The 20645-nt window shown below is 41.1% G+C and overlaps 3 protein-coding genes across 7 annotated transcripts in view; 2 read left to right on the forward strand and 1 right to left on the reverse strand.

Moving 5' to 3' along the window:
• Nucleotides 1-20645, forward strand: part of nudt6 (nudix (nucleoside diphosphate linked moiety X)-type motif 6) — a 930254-nt gene that overhangs the window by 16926 nt on the left and 892683 nt on the right. The window lies entirely within an intron of this gene.
• LOC127412746 (zinc finger protein 518B-like) lies at nucleotides 1507-9021 on the forward strand. The gene is made up of 2 exons (XM_051649357.1): nucleotides 1507-1967; nucleotides 5093-9021. Exon 2 carries the CDS (start codon nucleotides 5269-5271, stop codon nucleotides 8185-8187), a length of 2919 nt encoding a protein of 972 aa, XP_051505317.1. The 5' UTR covers nucleotides 1507-1967; nucleotides 5093-5268; the 3' UTR covers nucleotides 8188-9021.
• LOC127412755 (cytokine-dependent hematopoietic cell linker-like) overlaps nucleotides 9950-20645 on the reverse strand; it is a 31728-nt gene continuing 21032 nt past the window's right edge. For 4 of the 5 annotated variants that reach the window (XM_051649374.1, XM_051649371.1, XM_051649373.1 and 1 more), the window contains 6 exons: nucleotides 20578-20606; nucleotides 20389-20483; nucleotides 19037-19096; nucleotides 18711-18788; nucleotides 15527-15682; nucleotides 9950-15456 (listed from right to left, as the gene is read on the reverse strand). In XM_051649374.1, the coding sequence (XP_051505334.1) occupies nucleotides 15298-15456; nucleotides 15527-15682; nucleotides 18711-18788; nucleotides 19037-19096; nucleotides 20389-20483; nucleotides 20578-20606 (577 nt within the window). In that variant the 3' untranslated portion in view covers nucleotides 9950-15297. The remainder of the gene's footprint in view (nucleotides 15457-15526; nucleotides 15683-18710; nucleotides 18789-19036; nucleotides 19097-20388; nucleotides 20484-20577; nucleotides 20607-20645) is intronic. The other variant, XM_051649370.1, reaches the window with a different exon arrangement.

Below are 20645 nucleotides of genomic sequence, written 5' to 3' on the forward strand. Positions count from 1 at the left end.
TGGCAGAAAAGTGCAAGATTGCAACCAGTTTGTCTGTGTTCCCAGCCAACACAGTAGGTTCTAAAGACGTCACCAGTTAGTTGTCTTTTCGTCAGCATGACATTACTTTCTGACAATGTTGTGACAACGTTTTGGTAAAGTTCTATTTTTTAGAATCTTGGCTGACATTCCAGAGACGTCGTGACCATGTCCTCAGAAAACGTGATAGTTTGGTCTCCAGATAATTTATATGATTTTATCCCAAATTTCTTCAGCAAGGAACACCGCTGAAATACTGTTGTTTTGCTGCTATTTTAGAACAATATTACAGTAATTCCACCTATCCCAGATTTAATATTGTTGAAGACTTTAGGAGTGTCGTTTAAGTATTCATGACATGTTGCAAGAATTAATCTACAGATTTATATTTTAGGCTAACAAATGAAAACGTATACCCAATAAAAACCCGGATTCAGTTTTATATATATATATATATATATATATATATATATTTCCAGTGTTGTGTAAGTTACTCCAAAAAAGTAATTAAATACTAACTACTTATTACATCTTCTACAGTGTAATTAGATTACTGTACTAATTTGTCTGAAAAGTACCTGCATTACTTATTACTAATTACTTTCTAAAACCCTTATCAACCTCGACCAGATGAAAAATACAAGGATAGACATGAAACTGTTCTTTTAATTCTTTCAAATACATCATATAATCAAATAAATTATTAATGAACTGGCCAAAGAATTTAAAGGGGCAGCGTTAAATTAGAAAACATATTTTTTTATTTTTTTGTCCAATTCCCAATAGTGACTCACCTCAATCTGGGTGGCGGAGGATGAATCTCAGGTGCCTCCGCGTCTGAGACCGTCAATCCGCGCATCTTATCACGTGACTTGTTGAGCGCATTACCGCAGAGATGTAGCACGTGTGGAGGCTTCACGCTATTATCTGCAGCATCCACACACAACTCACCAAGCATCCCACCGAGAGCGAGAACCACATTATAGCGACCACGAGGAGGTTACCCCATGTGACTCTACCCTCCCTAGCAACCGGGCCAATTTGGTTGCTTAGGAGACCTGGCTGGAGTCACTCAGCACGCCCTGGATTCGAACTTGCGACTCCAGGTGTGATAGTCAGCGTCTTTACTCACTGAGCTACCCAGACCCCAGAAAATATATATTTTAACATTAGACATTAAATTTCTATTTGAAATTCACTATTATTATATATAGAACTGTTCTAGAGTCTATACAGTATTTAATGCAATTACATCAGAAGTAACTGTAACTAAATTACTGAAAAATGAAGAGTAATCCCTTACTTTACTTTTCAATGAAAAAGTAATTTAATTACAGTAATTAATTACTTAGTAATGCATTACATCCAATATTGTCATTCAGACACTGTCATATAATAAAAGAACAAGATGACATTAATACATCTTGGTGCTTTGTGTCTTTCTAACGGAAAATGTAAACAATCTAAAACGATTAAAACCGAAAAAAAATTGTTGATTTTCATGGTAAATGTATGTAAGTCAGCTGTTTTCCTGTTATGTAAGAAGAATGTGTTGTTCTACTGCAGTGATTATGGTAATGTACTGACTGAGTATTTGTACGGAAGTGTCAAACGCGACTCAAACAGGCGCTTTCTGACACGAACAAACGCGTGTAGCTCAATGTTCTAACGCGAATCCCGCAATCCCGCGAGCGCACGTGTTTTCATGAAGAGACCTCGTGCTGAACGCGGGAGCGCGCGGGAGCGGTAGAGATCTACTGGAGAAACAGCCAATCAGAGGCGCGCATCGCGTCACGCGCCCAGTACACACCCGCAACCCCCATCCCTGCAAGAATGCGCGGTCACGGCGGAGGAAAAGAATATCTTCGAAGACGGCGTGAATATTTTACTCACTGGATGAATTACACGCATCAGTCCCTGTTTTGGGAGGAAAAACATTCCCATGCAAGGTTTGTGTTGAACGCGTCGTTGTTTGTGTCTGGTTTGCGCGTCATGGCGTGTGCGTGCGGGCTTCAGGAGTATGGCGAGCACACGCAATAATAGACACTGAAGCGTGAACGCACATCATATTCAGATCGCGTCCTCGGGGAATTCGGAGTGCAATGTGGATTTGATGTGTTCTCATCTTCAAATGTCTATCAAGTCAGGACAGGAAATGTTTCTGAGACAGCAGAAAAAGTCATTAGATCTGAACACTGATGCACATTCAAAACCAGTGAATCTTTCTTTTATCATGGGTACTTGACACATGTCTAAGATTTAAGGTTAAAATTGATATGAATGTATGAGTGAAAGTATATTTTGCATGCTGTAACTGGAAAACTGTTATTCTCAATTGTTAAGCACCTTTTGCCTTCAGTAATTCATTTTAAATGGTCCTGCAGAGTGCAAATTAATTTTCAAAAGTGCAAATGTAGTCTCTCGGATATTATGGTCATAAAAGCTGCATACATACTAATAATTAGAGGTAGACCGATATATCGGTTTTACCGATTAATCGGTGCCGATAGTTGCCGATATTTTTTTAATGTATTATTCCTCCGTGTTCCTCTATGGCTGGCGCTTTTTTGATTAGATAATCAAGTAATCTAAATTGAAGTGAGGGCATGCAATGAAAAATGTGACTGTGGAAACATTTCCTATCAGCACATTGTGTCTCCAAATTCATATCTTGTGAATAATAATAATAATAAACCTTATTCATCATTAAACTTCATCTGGTGAAATATATATACAAAACTCTTCATCTGGTGAATATATATATGCTATAAAAATCTTAATTTGGTAAATACTTAAATATATAGAGCATTTTAACTGAGCCAAGTCTCCGTCATTTCGGAATAAGAGTCTCTTGTGTGTTTTGGGATTGTTTACAGTTAAAAATCCCACAATATGCACCAAATATTTATTTTTATTTTTTTGGTTGTTATTTGGATTTTGGTGGAACAGTAACTTAATTTGGGATTTTATTCATTTTGGGCTCTTTAGCCTCTATATCTGTGCCAGTTATAGTATAGTAATTTAACATTCTTTAAATCGAATTTAAAAACTATCGGCTGATTAATCGGTCATCGTCCTTTTTCACCACCTTAGTTATAGGTATCAACAAAATCCACTATCGGTCAACCTCTACTAATAATTGCAACAGAATTAGAAAATAGTTTGAATGGAGTATTTAAACCACACAAAAGTTTAGTGTCAACTACCCACATATCATTGAGAATCACAAACAATAAAACACAAAGAAGCGATTGAGGATGACTCGTAATGTGTAAAGTTGAATCAACTTTGTTTATTAATGCACCTATTATATTAGTATTGTTACTATATTATTACTAATACTACAGTAGTAAAAAAAAAAAAAAATTTTCTCCCCTTTTTCTCCCCAATTTGGAATGCCCAATTCCCAATGTGCTCTAAGTCCTCGTGGTTGCGTAGTGACTCGCCTCAATCCGGGTGGCGGAGGACGAATCTCAGTTGCCTCCGTATCTGAGACCATCAATCCACGCATGTTATCACGTGGCTTGTTGAGCGCGTTACCGTGGAGACATAGTGCGTGTGGAGGCTTCACGCTATTCTCCGCGGCATCCATGCACAACTCACCACGTGCCCCACCGAGAGTGAGAACCACATTATAGTGACCACGAGGAGGTTACCCAATGTGACTCAACCCTCCCTAGCAACTGGGCCAATTTGGTTGCTTAGGAGACCTGACTGGAGTCACTCAGCACGCCCTGGATTCGAACTCGTGACTCCAGGTGTGGTAGTCAGCGTCTTTACTCACTGAGCTACCCAGGCCCCACCAGTAGTAATAGTTTTATTGTTAAGTCCCTTCCACATCACCAGCGACTTTGTCACTTGACGTCGTTAGTCTCTGTACTGCACAAGTCGCTTGTGGCCATTCCTACTTCTGTCACTTTAACGTTATTGGTGGACTGCACAACTGGCCATAGCTTCAGAAATGTGCTGCCGGTAAAAGTAAGATATCATTCTAATTTGACAAGGAAGTAGTTCTCTTGCGTCTAAAAAATAACATTCTGCTGGGGAGAGTGTTTTTATATATCTTGCAGCAGTGCTCAATGCATCATATCATTGACAAGATGAACAATCTATCAATGTATGAATTAAACTCACCCAGAATGCCGACAGTTTCGAACATGGTTTTCCATGCTTCACTGTTTTATTGTATCATCCATGTGGTTTCAGACACATGATACTGAACATTATAACTTCTCTGTCTTACCTGCACTTGACACCTGTAGGCTATCTCACAGTCAGGAGATGAATGACGTGAAAAGTTAAACTTTTCTCAATATTGTCGTATCACTCGCCACGGCCACATTTTGTCGCCAACGATCTCTGTCGCTCGTGCCGGCAGAAGTCGCAGGGCTCTCATTAAAAAAATTAATGGCATTCTGTTGCTTTGTTGCTGTGTGTCACTGGCGGTGTGAACGGTGCTTTAGTGTGATTTTAAACAGAAACTAAAAATAAGCTGAAAATCTTAATCAAGGAAATTAATAGTAAAGTGCCATGTACCTGTTGTGAGGAGGCTGACTGGTGCTACTAAACTCATCGTTATGATTGTGATTATATCAGGTTAATATCGTGTCAGATAATTTTGTTTTTTTCATATTGAAAGGTCAGTATTACACCAGATTTGTATGCAAAATTTGTCACAAGAAGCAATGTCTAAACACAAAAAATAATTAGCCTGTCATTGGTGAAGTGCTTTGAATATTAAAAATCTGTCTAGTCAGTATTGTGCAGGATTATCTTAAGATCATGTGACTAAAAATTAGTAAAGTTAGGATAAAATTTGTTGGCAAAACACAAACTTTTAAAAGTTATTAGCAAAAGCTAACGCTTCGAGTCACTTCGAGCAAAGCTTGAAATCCATCTCTCTAGATATGTCTGACTTTGAAGTTACAAGAGTTTTCATGCAAAAGTCTCATTTGTTGCTACAAAGTCACTTGTTGTTTAATTCACTTTATTGATACGTTTGTTTTGTATTGACACTTGGATTTTTATTTCTTTCCAATTTCCTGAAACTCTCCTTTTTTTCTCCATTGTGCAGGTTGGTAGGGGAGGTCAAAAACTAATGGGCTTACCTTCACCCCTTTCAGCCAAAGCAAGAGATCATCACTTGGGGAGACACAGCCAGTGTTGATTACCTGTTTATGTTGGTAGGAAAGTATCTAATCAACAAAAACACACTGTGACTATTGGGATTGTTTCCTCAATGTCTTGACAATGCGTTCACAACAAAGTTTCATGTCATTTATGAACAACAAGGACAAAGGTTTACCCAAGAAAGACAATGATCGCCTGTGCTGCACAAAATGCAGATTTTCAACAAAGGACATTGACGTGTTCGGTAGGCATGTGGCTCATCATGAAGAGGTGACTTTCTCATGTGCGCTCTGCAGCCACGTCTCCTATTCTAAAACAGAGTCTCAGAAACATGTGGTTACACATACTGGCTCGTACCCATACAGGTGTAGCTTCTGCTCCTATGGAGCAGTTCGGAGAGACTACATGGTGAAGCACATTCATCGTGTACACAAGAGTCGTGCAGAAGGAGGCTTCTTAACTGATTTTTCCTTATCCGACCCGACCTGTGAAAGTCCCTCTGTCCCTGACACTCATAGGAGATCCGTTTGGCCTGAGAGAAACGAGCAATGTGTGATTCCCAACACAGCTGGTCAATTGAAAGCAAATTCACATGTTGAGTACCCTAGTGGAAGTCAACCCAGAGGCAAAACAACATCTGTTATTGGCAAAACTGTGGGCCAAACCAGCAGTAAACAGGCCTGTATGACCAGCAGTACGTCAGTACAGTGCGTCACCAACACAACACCTTTCATTCCTGTTGCTAAGTCACAGTTCACAGGTTCTGTTCCTAGTATAAGCCACTTGGTCAGCAACTCTTTGCAAGTGGTTCTAAGATCACGAGAGGAAAATGGCAATCTATCAAATGCTGTGCTCAGTGGAAATGGTCAAAGTACAAAAACAGTTGCAGAAAAGCCCATTCAGAAAGCTGCATTCCCAAGAATTCACACTGGCGATACAGAAGTAGTTCTGCAAAGCCAAAGGGTTGTTGTTCCAGAAAAGGTAATCCAATCAAAGGTTGTTCCCAGAGTCAAGGTGAGATTGCCTGCTGAAGTTAACACTCCTCTTAGACCGCTTCTCAATACACCAATGAGAGCATTATCCCAGAGGAACGTTCCAGTCCAGAATGTTCAAACTGATCAGAAGGCCAGTCAGTCCACAACAGGGACAAACGTTCTGACGGTACAGAAAGTGAGTTTGGCTGCAGGACTTCCTAACGGTCCAATCAAACCTTCTGAAAGAGGTCCATTGCCCACCATACAGAAGGCACAAACTACGGAAAACAGCAATCAGCCAAAATTAGGATCATCAGCTGAGAAGTCAAGTCATATATCCAACGTACAAGTGGAACTGTTAGCACCTTTAAACCAGCCGATTCAACACAACAAGCCTTTGACTGTATCCTGCCCGGAGGAGATCAATATTCCTGCGGGCTGTTTGGTTGAATTAGTTGAGGTGAAAAATGTCAACGGGACTAGAGAGCTGGAGCTACGGATGATCCCACCCAACGGACTTCCACAAGACCTGAGGAGCACTGTGAACGGACCTTCGCCAGTTGCTACCACAGGCAAGCTTTCGTTCAAATGTCAAGTTGCTGCTTCCAAAGGGTGTACAGACAGTCCATCAAAGTCTTTAACATCTCACAAGGCAAAACAGCAGCCACCTTTAGCATGCACTGCTGTTCAGAGTGCCACAAAAACAGTTCATCCTCTATACAAACCTCAGTGTTCTTCAGGAACAGTAGCCCAAAGCCTGAACAAGCAGAACCTGAAACTTAACGGTACTGTGTTCAAACCCTCACTTCAACCTGCACGTCATGACGTTGTCACGCTTGAGGGTACGGAATTGAGTTCCGAAGGCCTTCCAGTGATCTCATCAGTTTATTCTCTCTGTCCTACACCTGCATCAACTCACAGTATATCTCAATCCATGCCAGAACATCTCAGCAGGACCTTGCAAACAAACAGACCTGTAATCAAGCTACAGGGAGAGTTCAAAGTGCTTTCAGATCCTGAATGTGTACTGATAGGAGCAAAAAATTCCAAGGACTATGTAAAGACCTCAGAACAATCAGTTGTCTGTAGTTTTATGATTAAAAAGGAGGACAAAACTGAGGAGAAATGCAAAGTCGATGTGTTGGGGCTCAAAGAAACAAAGACAGAACATGAGTGTACTGAAGAAACTGTGACATTTCAGACTTGTAGTGAAGAGAAATTAGTACTTGGAAAAGCAGGGGTCACGTTTGGGAAATGTTCCAATCTAAACACTGGTGATTTGAAAGAAACACCAAATGTTTTGCAGGGAAGTCCAAAAATTATGAGTCCTTTGACAGTTGCTCAACCATCGGTTATGCCAAGACAGAGCAAGGACAACATTTCAGATCAAGACAAGGTACATTTTGAATCTAGGAGTGACTTTGATGGCCAACAACGCAGTTCCCACTCTTCCCTCATGTATCCGAAAGTAGCTTTGGTGAGAATTCCCAGTTCACAGTTAGAAACCATCAAGAACCCAGAGGTGCAGACACAGGAGCAGAGTTTGACGGCACGACCTGTTCTCTGCTGCATGCTAAGCGAGAAGAACGTGTCCAGCGGTCCTGAAGGAGCCATCAAGCTGATAATAAAGAGGGATCTCCCTGGAAGTGAAAAGAAGAACCAAGACCATGATGGACCTCCACGTAAGAAACATAAAAAGGGAAAATGGAAAACAATTAAATGCATGTCATCATCGGTTGTGATGGGTTGCCATAATTTTTTGACTAAAGGTCAAGAACTGAGGTTAACTCCTCTGAAAGAAGATCAGCTCGTCAAGCTCCCTGGTCCAAACCAACCTGTTGTGGTTCTGAATCATCCAAATCCTTCAGTTCAGATGGCCAGTGTTGGTGTCCAAACACTGAAGAACTTTAAGTGGATAAGCTCGGCTCCTCAAACGCAGGAACAAACAGGAGAACCAGCAAGCAAACAGCCGTCTTTCAAGATGAAACTAAAGAAAGTTAAGGGACAGAAGTATCAAGTCATTGAGTTTGTTCTGAGAGGGGTCACAGAAAAACTGCTCATGTGAACATCACTTCTCCACTTTCCCTTCTAGCATTGATTGATGTTTCGTACTTGTAGCAGTTTTTAAAACCGTGTCATTTTAAAACCTACTTTTGTCAATTGGAAGGTATTTAAATGCCAGTAAAGTATTTTTTTGTTTTGTTTGTTTGTTTGTTTTAAATTCTTTCCAAGAAAGAATGTCATTATCACTGGAAAACTCTTGTGTCTAAGAAGTGTTGTTGCCATCCCTTTACGTCTGGTTGTCTGAATGTAACCCACCTTTCTTAAGACCAGTTAACACTGCCCCAACAAACACAAATATTCTAAAATTGAATTTTGAGAAGCTTATCTGTCATTGCCACACTGCTCCAACAAACTCCAACAGGGTTGACACACTGATCAAACAGTCGTGTCTGTTGAAGTTTATTGGGAAAGTGTGAATTGACCTTTAAAGTCAGTGTTGATTAAGAAATTGAGAAAAGAGTTCAAGATCGAGTTGAGAGCTCAGCCTGAATCAGATCATTTAAAAGTTTAATGCCAAATTAGACTAATTTTAGATCCTTTTTTAGGTGAATGTTTTTAGTTCAGCATTGAATCAACATTTCCTCACATAGAATACAATTAGACTGAGCACATTTTAGCTATGATGATTGTCAACTAGTTGGGTATACAAATAATTTTAAAGACCGTTTAACATTAAATATTTTTGTAAAATAACTCTGAGCCGTCTTTCTCATTTGACCACTGCAATGAAAAACATGTTTGAAAATATTTTCCTGGAAAGAACAGATAAAGTACCACACACTGCCTTGAGGCATGGTCTGGAGTGGGTGCGGGTTAGAGGCGGGGTCTGGAGTGGGTGCGGGTTAGAGGCGGGGTCTGGAGTGGGTGCGGGTTAGAGGCGGGGTCAGGAGTGGGTGCAGGTTAGAGGCGGGTCTGGAGTGGGTGCGGGTTAGAGGCGGGGTCTGGAGTGGGTGCGGGTTAGAGGCGGGTCTGGAGTGGGTGCGGGTTAGAGGCGGGTCTGGAGTGGGTGCGGGTTAGAGGCGGGGTCTGGAGTGGGTGTGGGTTAGAGGCGGGGTCTGGAGTGGGTGCGGGTTAGAGGCGGGGTCAGGAGTGGGTGCGGGTTAGAGGCGGGTCTGGAGTGGGTGCGGGTTAGAGGCGGGGTCTGGAGTGGGTGCGGGTTAGAGGCGGGTCTGGAGTGGGTGCGGGTTAGAGGCGGGGTCAGGAGTGGGTGCGGGTTAGAGGCGGGTCTGGAGTGGGTGCGGGTTAGAGGCGGGGTCTGGAGTGGGTGCGGGTTAGAGGTGGGTCTGGAGTGGGGAACACAAATGAAGATTTTTAGAAGAATATTTCAGATCTGTTGGTCCAAGCAATGTAAGTGAATGGTGACCAGAACTTTGAAGCTCCGAAAAAAGCACATAAAGGCAGCATAAAAGTAATCAATATGACTCCAGTGGTTTAATCCATGTCTTTAGAAGTGATATGATAGGTGTGGGTGAGAAATAGTTCAATATTTAAGTCCTTTTTCTATAAATCTCCACTTTCACTTTCACATATGTAAGTCACATGTGGCGCCTGTTTAGTTTCACTTTCACATCTGAAAGTAGAGATTTACAGTAAAAAAAAAAAAGCACTTAAATATTGATCTGTCTCTCATCCACAGAGCTGAGATAATTTTTCTAAATAATCTTGATTTGGCTTCAGCAGATGAAAGAATGTCATACACATCTGGGATGGCATGAGGATGAGTAAATTATGAGAGAATTTTCATTTTCAGGTGAACTATCCCATTAATAACATTCCAACATTCTTAATATAATTTTTTTTTATAATTATAAATACAGCTCTTGACAAAATGAAGAGACCACTGCAAAATGATCAGTTTCTCTGGATTTATTATTTATAGGTATGTGTTTGAGTAAAATGAAAATTTTTATATTATTATATAAAATACTGACAACATTTCTCCCAAATTCCAAATAAAAATATTGTCATTTAGAGCATTTATTTGCAGAAAATGACAACTGGTCAAAATAACCCAAAAGATGCAGTGTTTTAAGACCTTGAATAATGCAAAGAAAACAAGATCATATTCATTATTAAACAACACAATACTAATGTTTTAACTTAGAGTTCAGAAATCAATATTTGATGGAATAATCCTGATTTTCAATCACAGCTTTCATGTGTCTTGGCATGCTCTCTACCAGACTTTCACATTGCTGTTGGGTGACTTTATGCCACTCCTGGTGCAAAAATTCAAGCAGCTCGGCTTTGTTTGATGGCTTGTGGCCATCCATCTTCCTCTTGATCTCATTCCAGAGGTTTTCAATGGGGTTCAGGTCTGGAGATTGGGCTGGGCATGACAGGGTCTTGATCCGGTGGTCCTCCATCTACACCTTGATTGACCTGGCTGTGTGGCATGGAGCATTGTCCTGCTGGAAAAACCAATCCTCAGAGATGGGGAACATTGTCAGAGCAGAAGGAAGCAAGTTTTCTTCCAGGATAACCTTGTACGTGGCTTGATTCATGTGTCTTTCACAAAGACGAATCTGCCCTATTCCAGCCTTGCTGAAGCACCCCCAGATCATCACCGATACTCCACCAAATTTCACAGTGGGTGCAAGACACCGTGGCTTGTAAGCCTCTCCAGGTCTCCATCTAACCGTTAGACGACCAGGTGTTGGGAAAGCAGAAAATTGGATTCATCAGAGAAGATGACCTTCCTCCAGTCCTCTACGGTCCAATCCTTATGGTCTTTTGCAAACCTCAGCCTGGCTCTTCTTTACTTCTCATTGATGAAGGGCTTTTTTCTAGCTTTGAACGACTTCAGCCCTGCCCTTAGGAGCCTGTTTCGAACCGTCCTCGCCGTGCACTTCACCCCAGCTGCCGTTTGCCATTCTTTTTGTAGGTCACTTGATGTCATCCTACGTTGTTGAGTGACATTCGAATGAGTTGGCAGTCTCCCAGTGGAGAGTCCATTTCGCCCTCAGCCGGTCTGTAGCTTCGATGTCCCTAATGTCTGCTGCTTGACCTTGTTCTTATGAACCGCCATCTTTGAAATTTTAAAGATGGAAGCAACCTGACGCTCACTGTATCCCTCTGCCAGTAAAGCTAGAATTGAACTCTTCTTTTCCTCAGTGAAAACTTTTCTTTTCAACTCTTTTGGCATGGTCAGTAGTTATTTTTGATTCCAATTGCTTTTGAGCTACTACTAGCACTGTTTTTGCCATCTAGCTGGTCCTATTGCAAGAGGATAGTGATGACGACAGCAGTAGTTTTTATACTTTTCCTCATTAAAAAAGATTTGGTTCAGGTGATTACTTAATCAGTACCTCATTAAGTAGAACGAGGTGTGCTTGTGTTGGAATTCAACAGACACTGGAATGGCTGCCGTACATGTAGAGATGCTGATTTAAGAAACATTTGGAGTGTTTTTTTGTTTTGTTTTTTTTCTCCCCTTTTTCTCCCCAGTTTGGAATGCCCAATTCCCAATGCGCTCTAAGCCCTCGTGGTTGCGTAGTGACTCGCCTCAATCCGGGTGGTGGAGGACGAATCTCAGTTGCCTCCACGTCTGAGACCATCAATCCGTGCATCTTATCACGTGACTTGTTGAGCGCGTTACCTCGGAGACGTAGCGCATGTGGAGGCTTCACGCTATTCTCTGCGGCATCCATGCACAACTCACCACGTGCCCCACCAAGAGCGAGAACTACATTATAGTGACCATGAGGAGGTTACCCCATGTGACTCTACCTTCCCTAGCAACCGGGCCAATTTGGTCGCTTAGGAGACCTGGCTGGATTCACTCAGCATGCCCTGGATTCAAATTCGCGACTCCAGGTGTGATAGTCAGCGTCAATACTCGTTGAGCTACCCAGGCCTCTGGAGTGGTTTCTTAATTTTTTTCCAGAGCTGTATATATTAGGGGTGTAAAAAAATATTGTATAGCATTGTATCTTATGATACATAAACACATTATAGTGTAATTAAAACCAATCAGTGCAACATTGAGAGGAACGGTCTCCTCCCCGGAGACACACTTACAGTACATAGACGAGAACATCGATGGCGAACGGCATCTGTATTGGTACAGCTTGTCGAATTTGCCAAACAACGGTGTCATGTCCTGGTGCTACAGTACATCAAACATGTCGTTTTATTTACGCCAACATCACCGTGAAAATCGGTGGATTTGTGAGGCAGAAACAGCAGCAGTACGTTTAACAGTGTCACATGCACAGCAAGACGCTCATAAGGTATGAGTCATAACTATCAAAAAACATGAGACTTATAATTATCTGCTTTTGACTTCAAAATGTAAACAGCTTTGAGAACAACACTTGTGCACATGCTATAAACGGTAATAACGGCGGTAAAGTTTATATGCAAAGTGAAACCGGGGAAGACGGCAAAAAAAATAAAAATAAGGTGTGCCGATCGGTTTTTGCTCAAGCTGCTAAATAATATTGAATTATGTACATATATCGTAAAACCAGAGGTCAGATTCCTCTCCAGTTTTTTTCCTTCAGCTGGTTCACAGGAGGCTTTCAGACAACAAGGCATGATTTTCTGTAAAGCTGCTTTGAAACGATGTGTATTGTGAAAGTGTTATACAAATATAAATGACTACAGTGTAGACAAACTTATTTTCTCAAGAAAATTGTGAGTTCATATGAGTTTTCTCTGTTCTGTTTTTTGTTGCCAATGTCAGACACTTTTGTGGTATTTATGATTTAAAATACATTTATGTCGAATCCTTGAATAGTTTGAGAGAAACATTTGTGGGTGCTCATATTGCATTGTATCATGAAATATGTGTATCCTTACATGCCTAATATACTGTGTGTATATATACAGTGCATCTGGAAAGTATTCACAGCGCTTCACTTTCTCCACATTTTGTTATGTTACAGCCTTATTCCAAAATAGATTGAATTAATTATTTTCCTCAAAATTCTACAAACAATACCCCATAATGACAACGTGAAAGAAGTTTGTTTGAAATCTTTGCAAATTTATTAAAAATAAAAAACGAAAAAAATCACATGTACATAAGTATTCACAGCCTTTGCAGACTCAAAATTGAGCTCAGGTGCATCCTGTTTCCACTGATCATCCTTGAGATGTTTCTACAACTTGATTGGAGTCCACCTGTGGTAAATTCAGTTGATTGGACATGATTTGGAAAGGCACACCCCTGTCTATATAAGGTCCCACAGTTAACAGTGGGGAATCTGGGGAAGGGTACAGAAAAATTTCTGCAGCATTGAAGGTCCCAATGAGCACAGTGGCCTCCACCATCCGTAAATGGAAGAAGTTTGGAACCACCAGGACTCTTCCTAGAGCTGGCCGCCCGGCCAAACTGAGCGATCGGGGGAGAAGGGCCTTAGTCAGGGAGGTGACCAAGAACCCAATGGTCACTCTGACAGAGCTCCAGCATTTCTCTGTGGAGAGAGGAGAACCTTCCAGAAGAACAACCATCTCTGCAGCACTCCACCAATCAGGCCTGTATGGTAGAGTGGCCAGATGGAAGCCACTCCTCAGTAAAAGGCACATGACAGCCCGCCTGGAGTTTACCAAAAGGCACCTGAAGGACTCTCAGACCATGAGAAACAAAGATTGAACTCTTTGGCCTGAATGGCAAGCGTCATGTCTGGAGGAAACCAGGCACCGCTCATCACCTGGCCAATACCATCCCTACAGTGAAGCATGGTGGTGGCAGCATCATGCTGTGGGGATCAGCAGCAGGAACTGGGAGACTAGTCAGGATTGAGGGAAAGATGAATGCAGCAATGTACAGAGACATCCTTGATGATAACCTGTTCCAGAGCGCTCTGGACCTCAGACTGGGGTGAAGGTTCATCTTCCAACAGGACAACGACCCTAAGCACACAGCCAAGATAACAAAGGAGTGGCTCCGGGACAACTCTGTGAATGTCCTTGAGTGGCCCAGCCAGAGCCCAGACTTGAACCCGATTGAACATCTCTGGAGAGATCTGAAAATGGCTGTGCACCGACGCTCCCCATCCAACCTGATGGAGCTTGAGAGGTCCTGCAAAGAAGAATGGGAAAAACTGCCCAAAAATAGGTGTGCCAAGCTTGTAGCATCATACTCAAAAAGACTTGAGGCTGTAATTGGGGCCAAAGGTGCTTCAACAAAGTATTGAGCAAAGGCTGTGAATACTTATGTACATGTGATTTTTTTCGTTTTTTATTTTTAATAAATTTGCAAAGATTTCAAACAAACTTCTTTCACGTTGTCATTATGGGGTATTGTTTGTAGAATTTTGAGGAAAATAATGAATTTAATCCATTTTGGAATAAGGCTGTAACATAACAATATGTGGAAAAAGTGAAGCGCTGTGAATACTTTCCGGATGCACTGTGTATATATATATTAGTATATATATATATAATAAAAATGAAGAGTGCGGTCCTCAAGGGTACAGGGATCCAACTTTGCGGCCCCTAACCTTTCGGAAGTTGAGTAGCCCTGCTGTACCATATAACACATGAGAATTGGTGTTCATCTGAATGTTTTCTGACCTTCAGAACTTTTCTCGGGATCTTCAAATTCTCCTGAATGGATGAATCAACAAATACTCCTGTGCACATTTTGTTTGTTGGGTAAAGCTCTGTGTTTTGTGAAATTCAAACTTCGGATGTTGTTTTTGTTTTTTTTAAAACAAACTTTTGTCTGTGTATGGAGTATGTCAATGCAGACTACAGCAGAACAGTGGTCTTGTACTTCTGTTGTAAAGTGTACAGTCACTAAACTGATGGAGTTTGATCTTTTAACATCCTTTTTTAAGTCTACCTCAAATGATCCCACTATTAAACTTTTCTCTTATAACATGAACTGTTAATAGCATGTGCCTGTGAAAAAAAAAGAACTGTTCAGATTGTGTTTGGATTTTAGATTAACATTGAGTTTGTCAAACCATACACCGTACATTGTCTTAAGCATCAGAAGCGTATCTGTTTTTAAATTATTATTTTGACACTGACATTATCAAATAATTGATTTATTTTACATCCAATGTCTTTCAGCTGCAAAGTGTTCTGTACATTTGAGTCTGTACCAGTCAAACATCATTAAAAGTCTTTGAAGACTATTTATATTCGCTGGTGTGGTTTAATTCAACAGCTGTATAATGTCCTGCTTTGTGATTGGGTACATGAGGACACACTGTCTCCTTTCAGTGGCTGCTGCTCTTGATGTTTTGCGTCCATCGATGAGGATGATGGGAAATATGGAATGGAACTTGATGATGTCAGTCACTGAATCAAACCTCTGAAAGACAGAAGACATATCAGACTCGTCTCTCTTCGTCGCTGCAGGTGTGTGTGGTGCGGTTACTCACGTCATTTGTTCTGAGTCCAGTTCCCAGAGTGTATTTGCTCGTCTCTTCACTGAAACGGATCTGAATGTTGAAAACTCTTTTGTCATAAAACACAGCAAGGACGAAGGGCTCATAGGTAGTGTTCTTGGAACAGTCGCGCACCAGAAATGCTCCTTCCTGTTTACAAAAGTCAGCAAATTCTGCTCACAGTGTTTCATATAAACACAAACAACATCTACAGTTGAAGTCAGAAGTTTACATACACTTAGGTTGAAGTCATTAAAACTCATTTTTTAACCACTCTACAGATTTAATATTAACAAACTATAGTTTTGGCAAGTTGTTTAGGACATCTACTTTGTGCATGACACGAGTAATTTTTCCAACAATTGTTTACAGACCGATTGTTTCACTTTTAATTGACTATATCACAATTCCAGTGGGTCAGAAGTTTACATACACTAAGTTAACTGTGCCTTTAAGCAGCTTATAAAATTCCAGAAAATAATGTCAAGCCTTTAGACAATTAGCCAATTAGCTTCTGATAGGAGGTGTACTGAATTGGAGGTGTACCTGTGGATGTATTTTAAGGCCTACCTTCAAACTCAGTGCCTCTTTGCTTGACATTATGGGAAAATCAAAAGAAATCAGCCAAGACCTCAGAAAAAAAACTGTGGACCTCCACAAGTCTGGTTCATCCTTGGGAGCAATTTCCAAATGCCTGAAGGTACCACGTTCATCTGTACAAACAATAGTACGCAAGTATCAACACCATGGGACCACACAGCCATCATACCGCTCAAGGAGGAGACACATTCTGTCTCCTAGAGATGAACGTAGTGTGGTGCGAAAAGTGCAAATCAATCCCAGAACAACAGCAAAGGACCTTGTGAAGATGCTGGAGGAAACAGGTAGACAAGTATCTATATCTACAGTAAAATGAGTCCTATATCGACATAACCTGAAAGGCTGCTCAGCAAGGAAGAAGCCACTGCTCCAAAACCACCATAAAAAGCCAGACTACAGTTTGCAAGTGCACATGGGGACAAAGATCTTACTTTTTGGAGAAATGTCCTCTGGTCTGATGAAACATAAATTGTACTGTTTGGCCATAATGACCATCGTTATGTTTGGAGGAAAAAGGGTGAGGCTTGCAAGTCTGAAGAACACCATCCCAACCGTGAAGCATGGGGGTGGCAGCATCATGTTGTGGGGGTGATTTGCTGCAGGAGGGACTGGTGCACTTTACAAAATAGATGGCATCATTAGGAAGGAAAATTATGTGGATATATTGAAGCAACATCTCAAGATATCAGCCAGGAAGTTAAAGCTCGGTCGCAAATGGGTCTTCCAAATGGACAATGACCCCAAGCATACCTCCAAAATTGTGGCAACGAAGTCAAGGTACTGGAGTGTCCATCACAAAGCCCTGACCTCAGTCCGATAGAAAATGTGTGGGCAGAACTGAAAAAGCGTGTGTGAGCAAGGAGGCCCACAAACCTGACTCAGTTACACCAGTTCTGTCTGGAGGAATGGGCCAAAATTCCAGAAACCTATTGTGAGAAGCTTGTGGAAGGATACCCAAAACATTTGACCCAAGTTAAACAATTTAAAGGCAATGCTACCAAATACTAACAAAGTGTATGTAAACTTCTGACCCACTGGGAATGTGATGAAAGAAATAAAAGCTGAAATAAATCATTCTCTCTACTATTATTCTGATATTTCACATTCTTAAAATAAAGTAGTGATCCTAACTGACCTAAAACAGGGAATGATTTCAACGATTAAATGTCAGGAATTGTGAAAAACTGAGTTTAAATGTATTTGGCTAAGGTGTATGTAAACTACTGACTTCAACTGTATATACACAAACTATATATGGGTGTTTCTTCAACTTTAGGCACTTTAAGAACTGTGCACTTCTAGAAATAAAGTTTTGTTTAAACATGTTTCACACTCTCACTAGTTGATTTAATTCATCTACTATCAATGTCCATCAGTGTGTGTTCATGCATCACAGGAGATTTGTGTCATTTTTGTGTCATTTCCAGCACATCTCAGATTCTGTATTGTTAATAGAATTCTGTGCTGGAAATGATGCTGATGGAAATGACATTATTAACCTTTATTTTATTTTATTTTTTTTATCCCTTTTTCTCCCAATTTGGAAAGCCCAATTCCCACTACTTAGTAGGTCCTCGTGGTGGCGCGGTTACTCGCCTCAATCCGGGTGGTGGAGGACAAGTCTCAGTTGCGTCCGCTTCTGAGACCGTCAATCTGCGCATCTTATCACGTGACTCATTGTGCATGACACCGTGGAGACTCACAGCATGTGGAGGCACATGCTACTCTCCACGATCCACACACAACTTACCACACGCCCCATTGAGAGCGAGAACCACTAATCATGACCACGAGGAGGTTACCCCATGTGACTCTACCCTCCCTAGCAACTGGGCCAATTTGGTTGCTTAGAAGACCTGGCTGGAGTCACTCAGCGCGCCCTGGATTCAAACTCACGACTCCAGGGGTGATAGTCAGCGTCAATACTTACTGAGATACCCAGACCCCCACTTTTAACATTTTTTAAATAAAATGACAGAATCTGTCATGCTGAATCTAATTTAATTTAAATTTAATCATATTTTCACACTTTTTTTTTTTTTTTTCTGGCTAAATTACAGCTTGATTGGAAATGACGGCCAATAAAAAGTGATATTTCCCTTGATTTTTCTTTGATTTGTCTCATATTTCATCTCAAGCATGCTCTTCACTGACATGTGACTGGGACAGTCATAGTTCTTGACAAATTGATAGAAATTATTTTCACACAAATATTAAAATGGTTTGTTTACTTCACTATTTGTTTAGATGATCATAGTTTTAAACATGCAACAATTCATATTTTTATAATGGATTTTTTTAAATATTGAAAGTCTGGATCTGAAGGCTAAAACAGTCAAATCTAGATATAAAAAACATGTGAAAAGTGCCAAAAATAAATGAAGAAGGCCTGGTGAAAAGTTTCCGATTCCAATATAACGTTGAAATTTGTTTGTTTTTATAAAACTTAACCAATGGGACATGAAGTGCCTGAAGTGGAAAAAGCAGATCCTTTAACAGATCATATACTGAATATTATGAATATTGTGTACATTATATCGTCAGAACACTGAAGTGAAAGAAAGGTCTGTTTGTTTACCTGGTTGACCAGGTGAAGCGCATGTTCTGCTTCCACACGACTAACTGTGCCAACATACCAGTTCTGCTCCTCCAATCCCTGAACAACAGAACAATTAAAACATTGTTTGTGGGTTCTTTTTTGTTCTCCACAGAACTTCTCAGTTCTCATATGAGAGAGCTTTTATTATTGAGTGCTGGAACTGCTGTGTTTAAGTTTAACCCTTAAAAGGTTTTTATATCCTGGAGGATACAAACATTTCAATTTTTGTGGAAAATATTGAAAAGGGGGTCTGTGCAAATACTGAGGACATGTGACTTTGTAAATAATGTCTGGCATCGACTCACAATCTTTGTGTAAAAGTTCATTTTTTGAGGAGACAGCTGACCTTGAAGCAAACACTCCTGCTGTATAAAAAATTATAATAGTAAAAGCAATATTTTATTAAAAACATGCAAATGCATTATGTGGCTCCTAATGTGTTATAATAATATATCATTTTCAGGGGTATGGTTATATGCTTGCTCTTTTTAGGGTTAAAGTCCAAATCATACATGTGTAATATGAGGGGAATGTTGTATGGATTTGATGGTGTAAAGTGTCTCTATATGACTGTTGATAATGTCAGCTGAAAGTTTATTACACACTGATGAAACATTACGAACAAACACACACACACAAACACACGAACACAAACACTCACACACACACTTTCGAATAATATGCACTAATAAATCATTCACAAAAGACAAGGAATATGTATTAATAAAGGAAACAGAGACAATTATGATTTTATGTTGACTGCTGAGTGCATGTGTGTGAGTGTGTGAGTGTGTGAGAGAGAGAGAGAGAGAGAGAGATGGTGTGTGTGTGTGTGTGTGTGAGAGAGAGAGAGAGAGAGAGAGAGAGAGAGAGGGTGTGTGAGAGGATGTGTGTGAGTGCGTGTGAGAGAGAGTGTGTGTGTGTGTGTGTGTGTGTGTGAGAGGATATGTGTGTGTGTGTGTGTGAGAGAGAGAGAGAGAGAGATGGTGTGTGTGTGTGTGTGTGTGAGAGAGAGAGAGAGAGAGATGGTGTGTGTGTGTGTGTGTGAGAGAGAGAGAGAGAGAGAGAGAGAGGGTGTGTGAGAGGATGTGTGTGAGTGTGTGTGAGAGAGAGTGTGTGTGTGTGTGTGTGTGTGTGAGAGGATATGTGTGTGTGTGTGTGTGTGAGAGAGAGAGTGTGTGTGTGTGTGAGTGTGTGTGTGAGAGGATATGTGTGTGTGTGTGAGAGAGAGAGAGTGTGTGTGTGTGTGTGTGTGTGTGTGAGAGAGAGAAAGAGCGAGAGAGGGTGTGTGTGTGGATGTGTGAGTGTGTGTGTGTGTGCGTGTGAGAGAGAGAGAGAGAGGGTGTGTGAGTGTGTGAGAGAGTGTGTGTGTGTGTGTGTGTGTGTGTGAGAGAGAGAGTGTGTGAGTGTGTGTGTGAGAGGATGTGTGTGTGTGTGTGTGTGTGTGTGTGCGTGCGTGTGAGTGAGTGTGTGTGTGTGTGTGCGTGCACGCGTGTGTGTGTGAGTGAGTGTGTATGTGTGCGTGCGTGTGTGTGTGCGTGTGTGTGTGAGAGAGAGAGAGGGTGTGTGTGTGTGTGCGTGCGTGCACGCGCGTGTGTGTGAGTGTGTGTGTATGTGTGTGTGTGTGTGTGTGTGCGCGCGTGTGAGTGTGTTGTACCTGTGCAGGTTTGCTGTGATTGGTGTAACTGCTGTGGTTTGTGTCTCCTTTAGCTGGTGGCCACTCATGATGCTGCTGTATCTTTAAATGAGAATCTGCAATAAATCCAGACAGTTCTCAGTTTTGTGAATCTGGATCAGTTTTAGCGTGACATCACAGATGTCTTGTTTGGATTGTTAACATTCTTACCAGACGAGCTGCGTTCTCTCTCACAATCACTGCAGGGTCAAACAAACACAAAACACAATCACACAAAT

This window comes from Myxocyprinus asiaticus, chromosome 22, assembly GCF_019703515.2.
Source record: "Myxocyprinus asiaticus isolate MX2 ecotype Aquarium Trade chromosome 22, UBuf_Myxa_2, whole genome shotgun sequence".
Lineage (NCBI taxonomy): Eukaryota > Metazoa > Chordata > Actinopteri > Cypriniformes > Catostomidae > Myxocyprinus > Myxocyprinus asiaticus.

Coding starts and splice junctions, on each gene's coding strand:
- LOC127412746 (XM_051649357.1), top strand. CDS start 5,269: ATGCGTTCACAACAAAGTTTCATGTCATTTATGAACAACAAGGACAAA.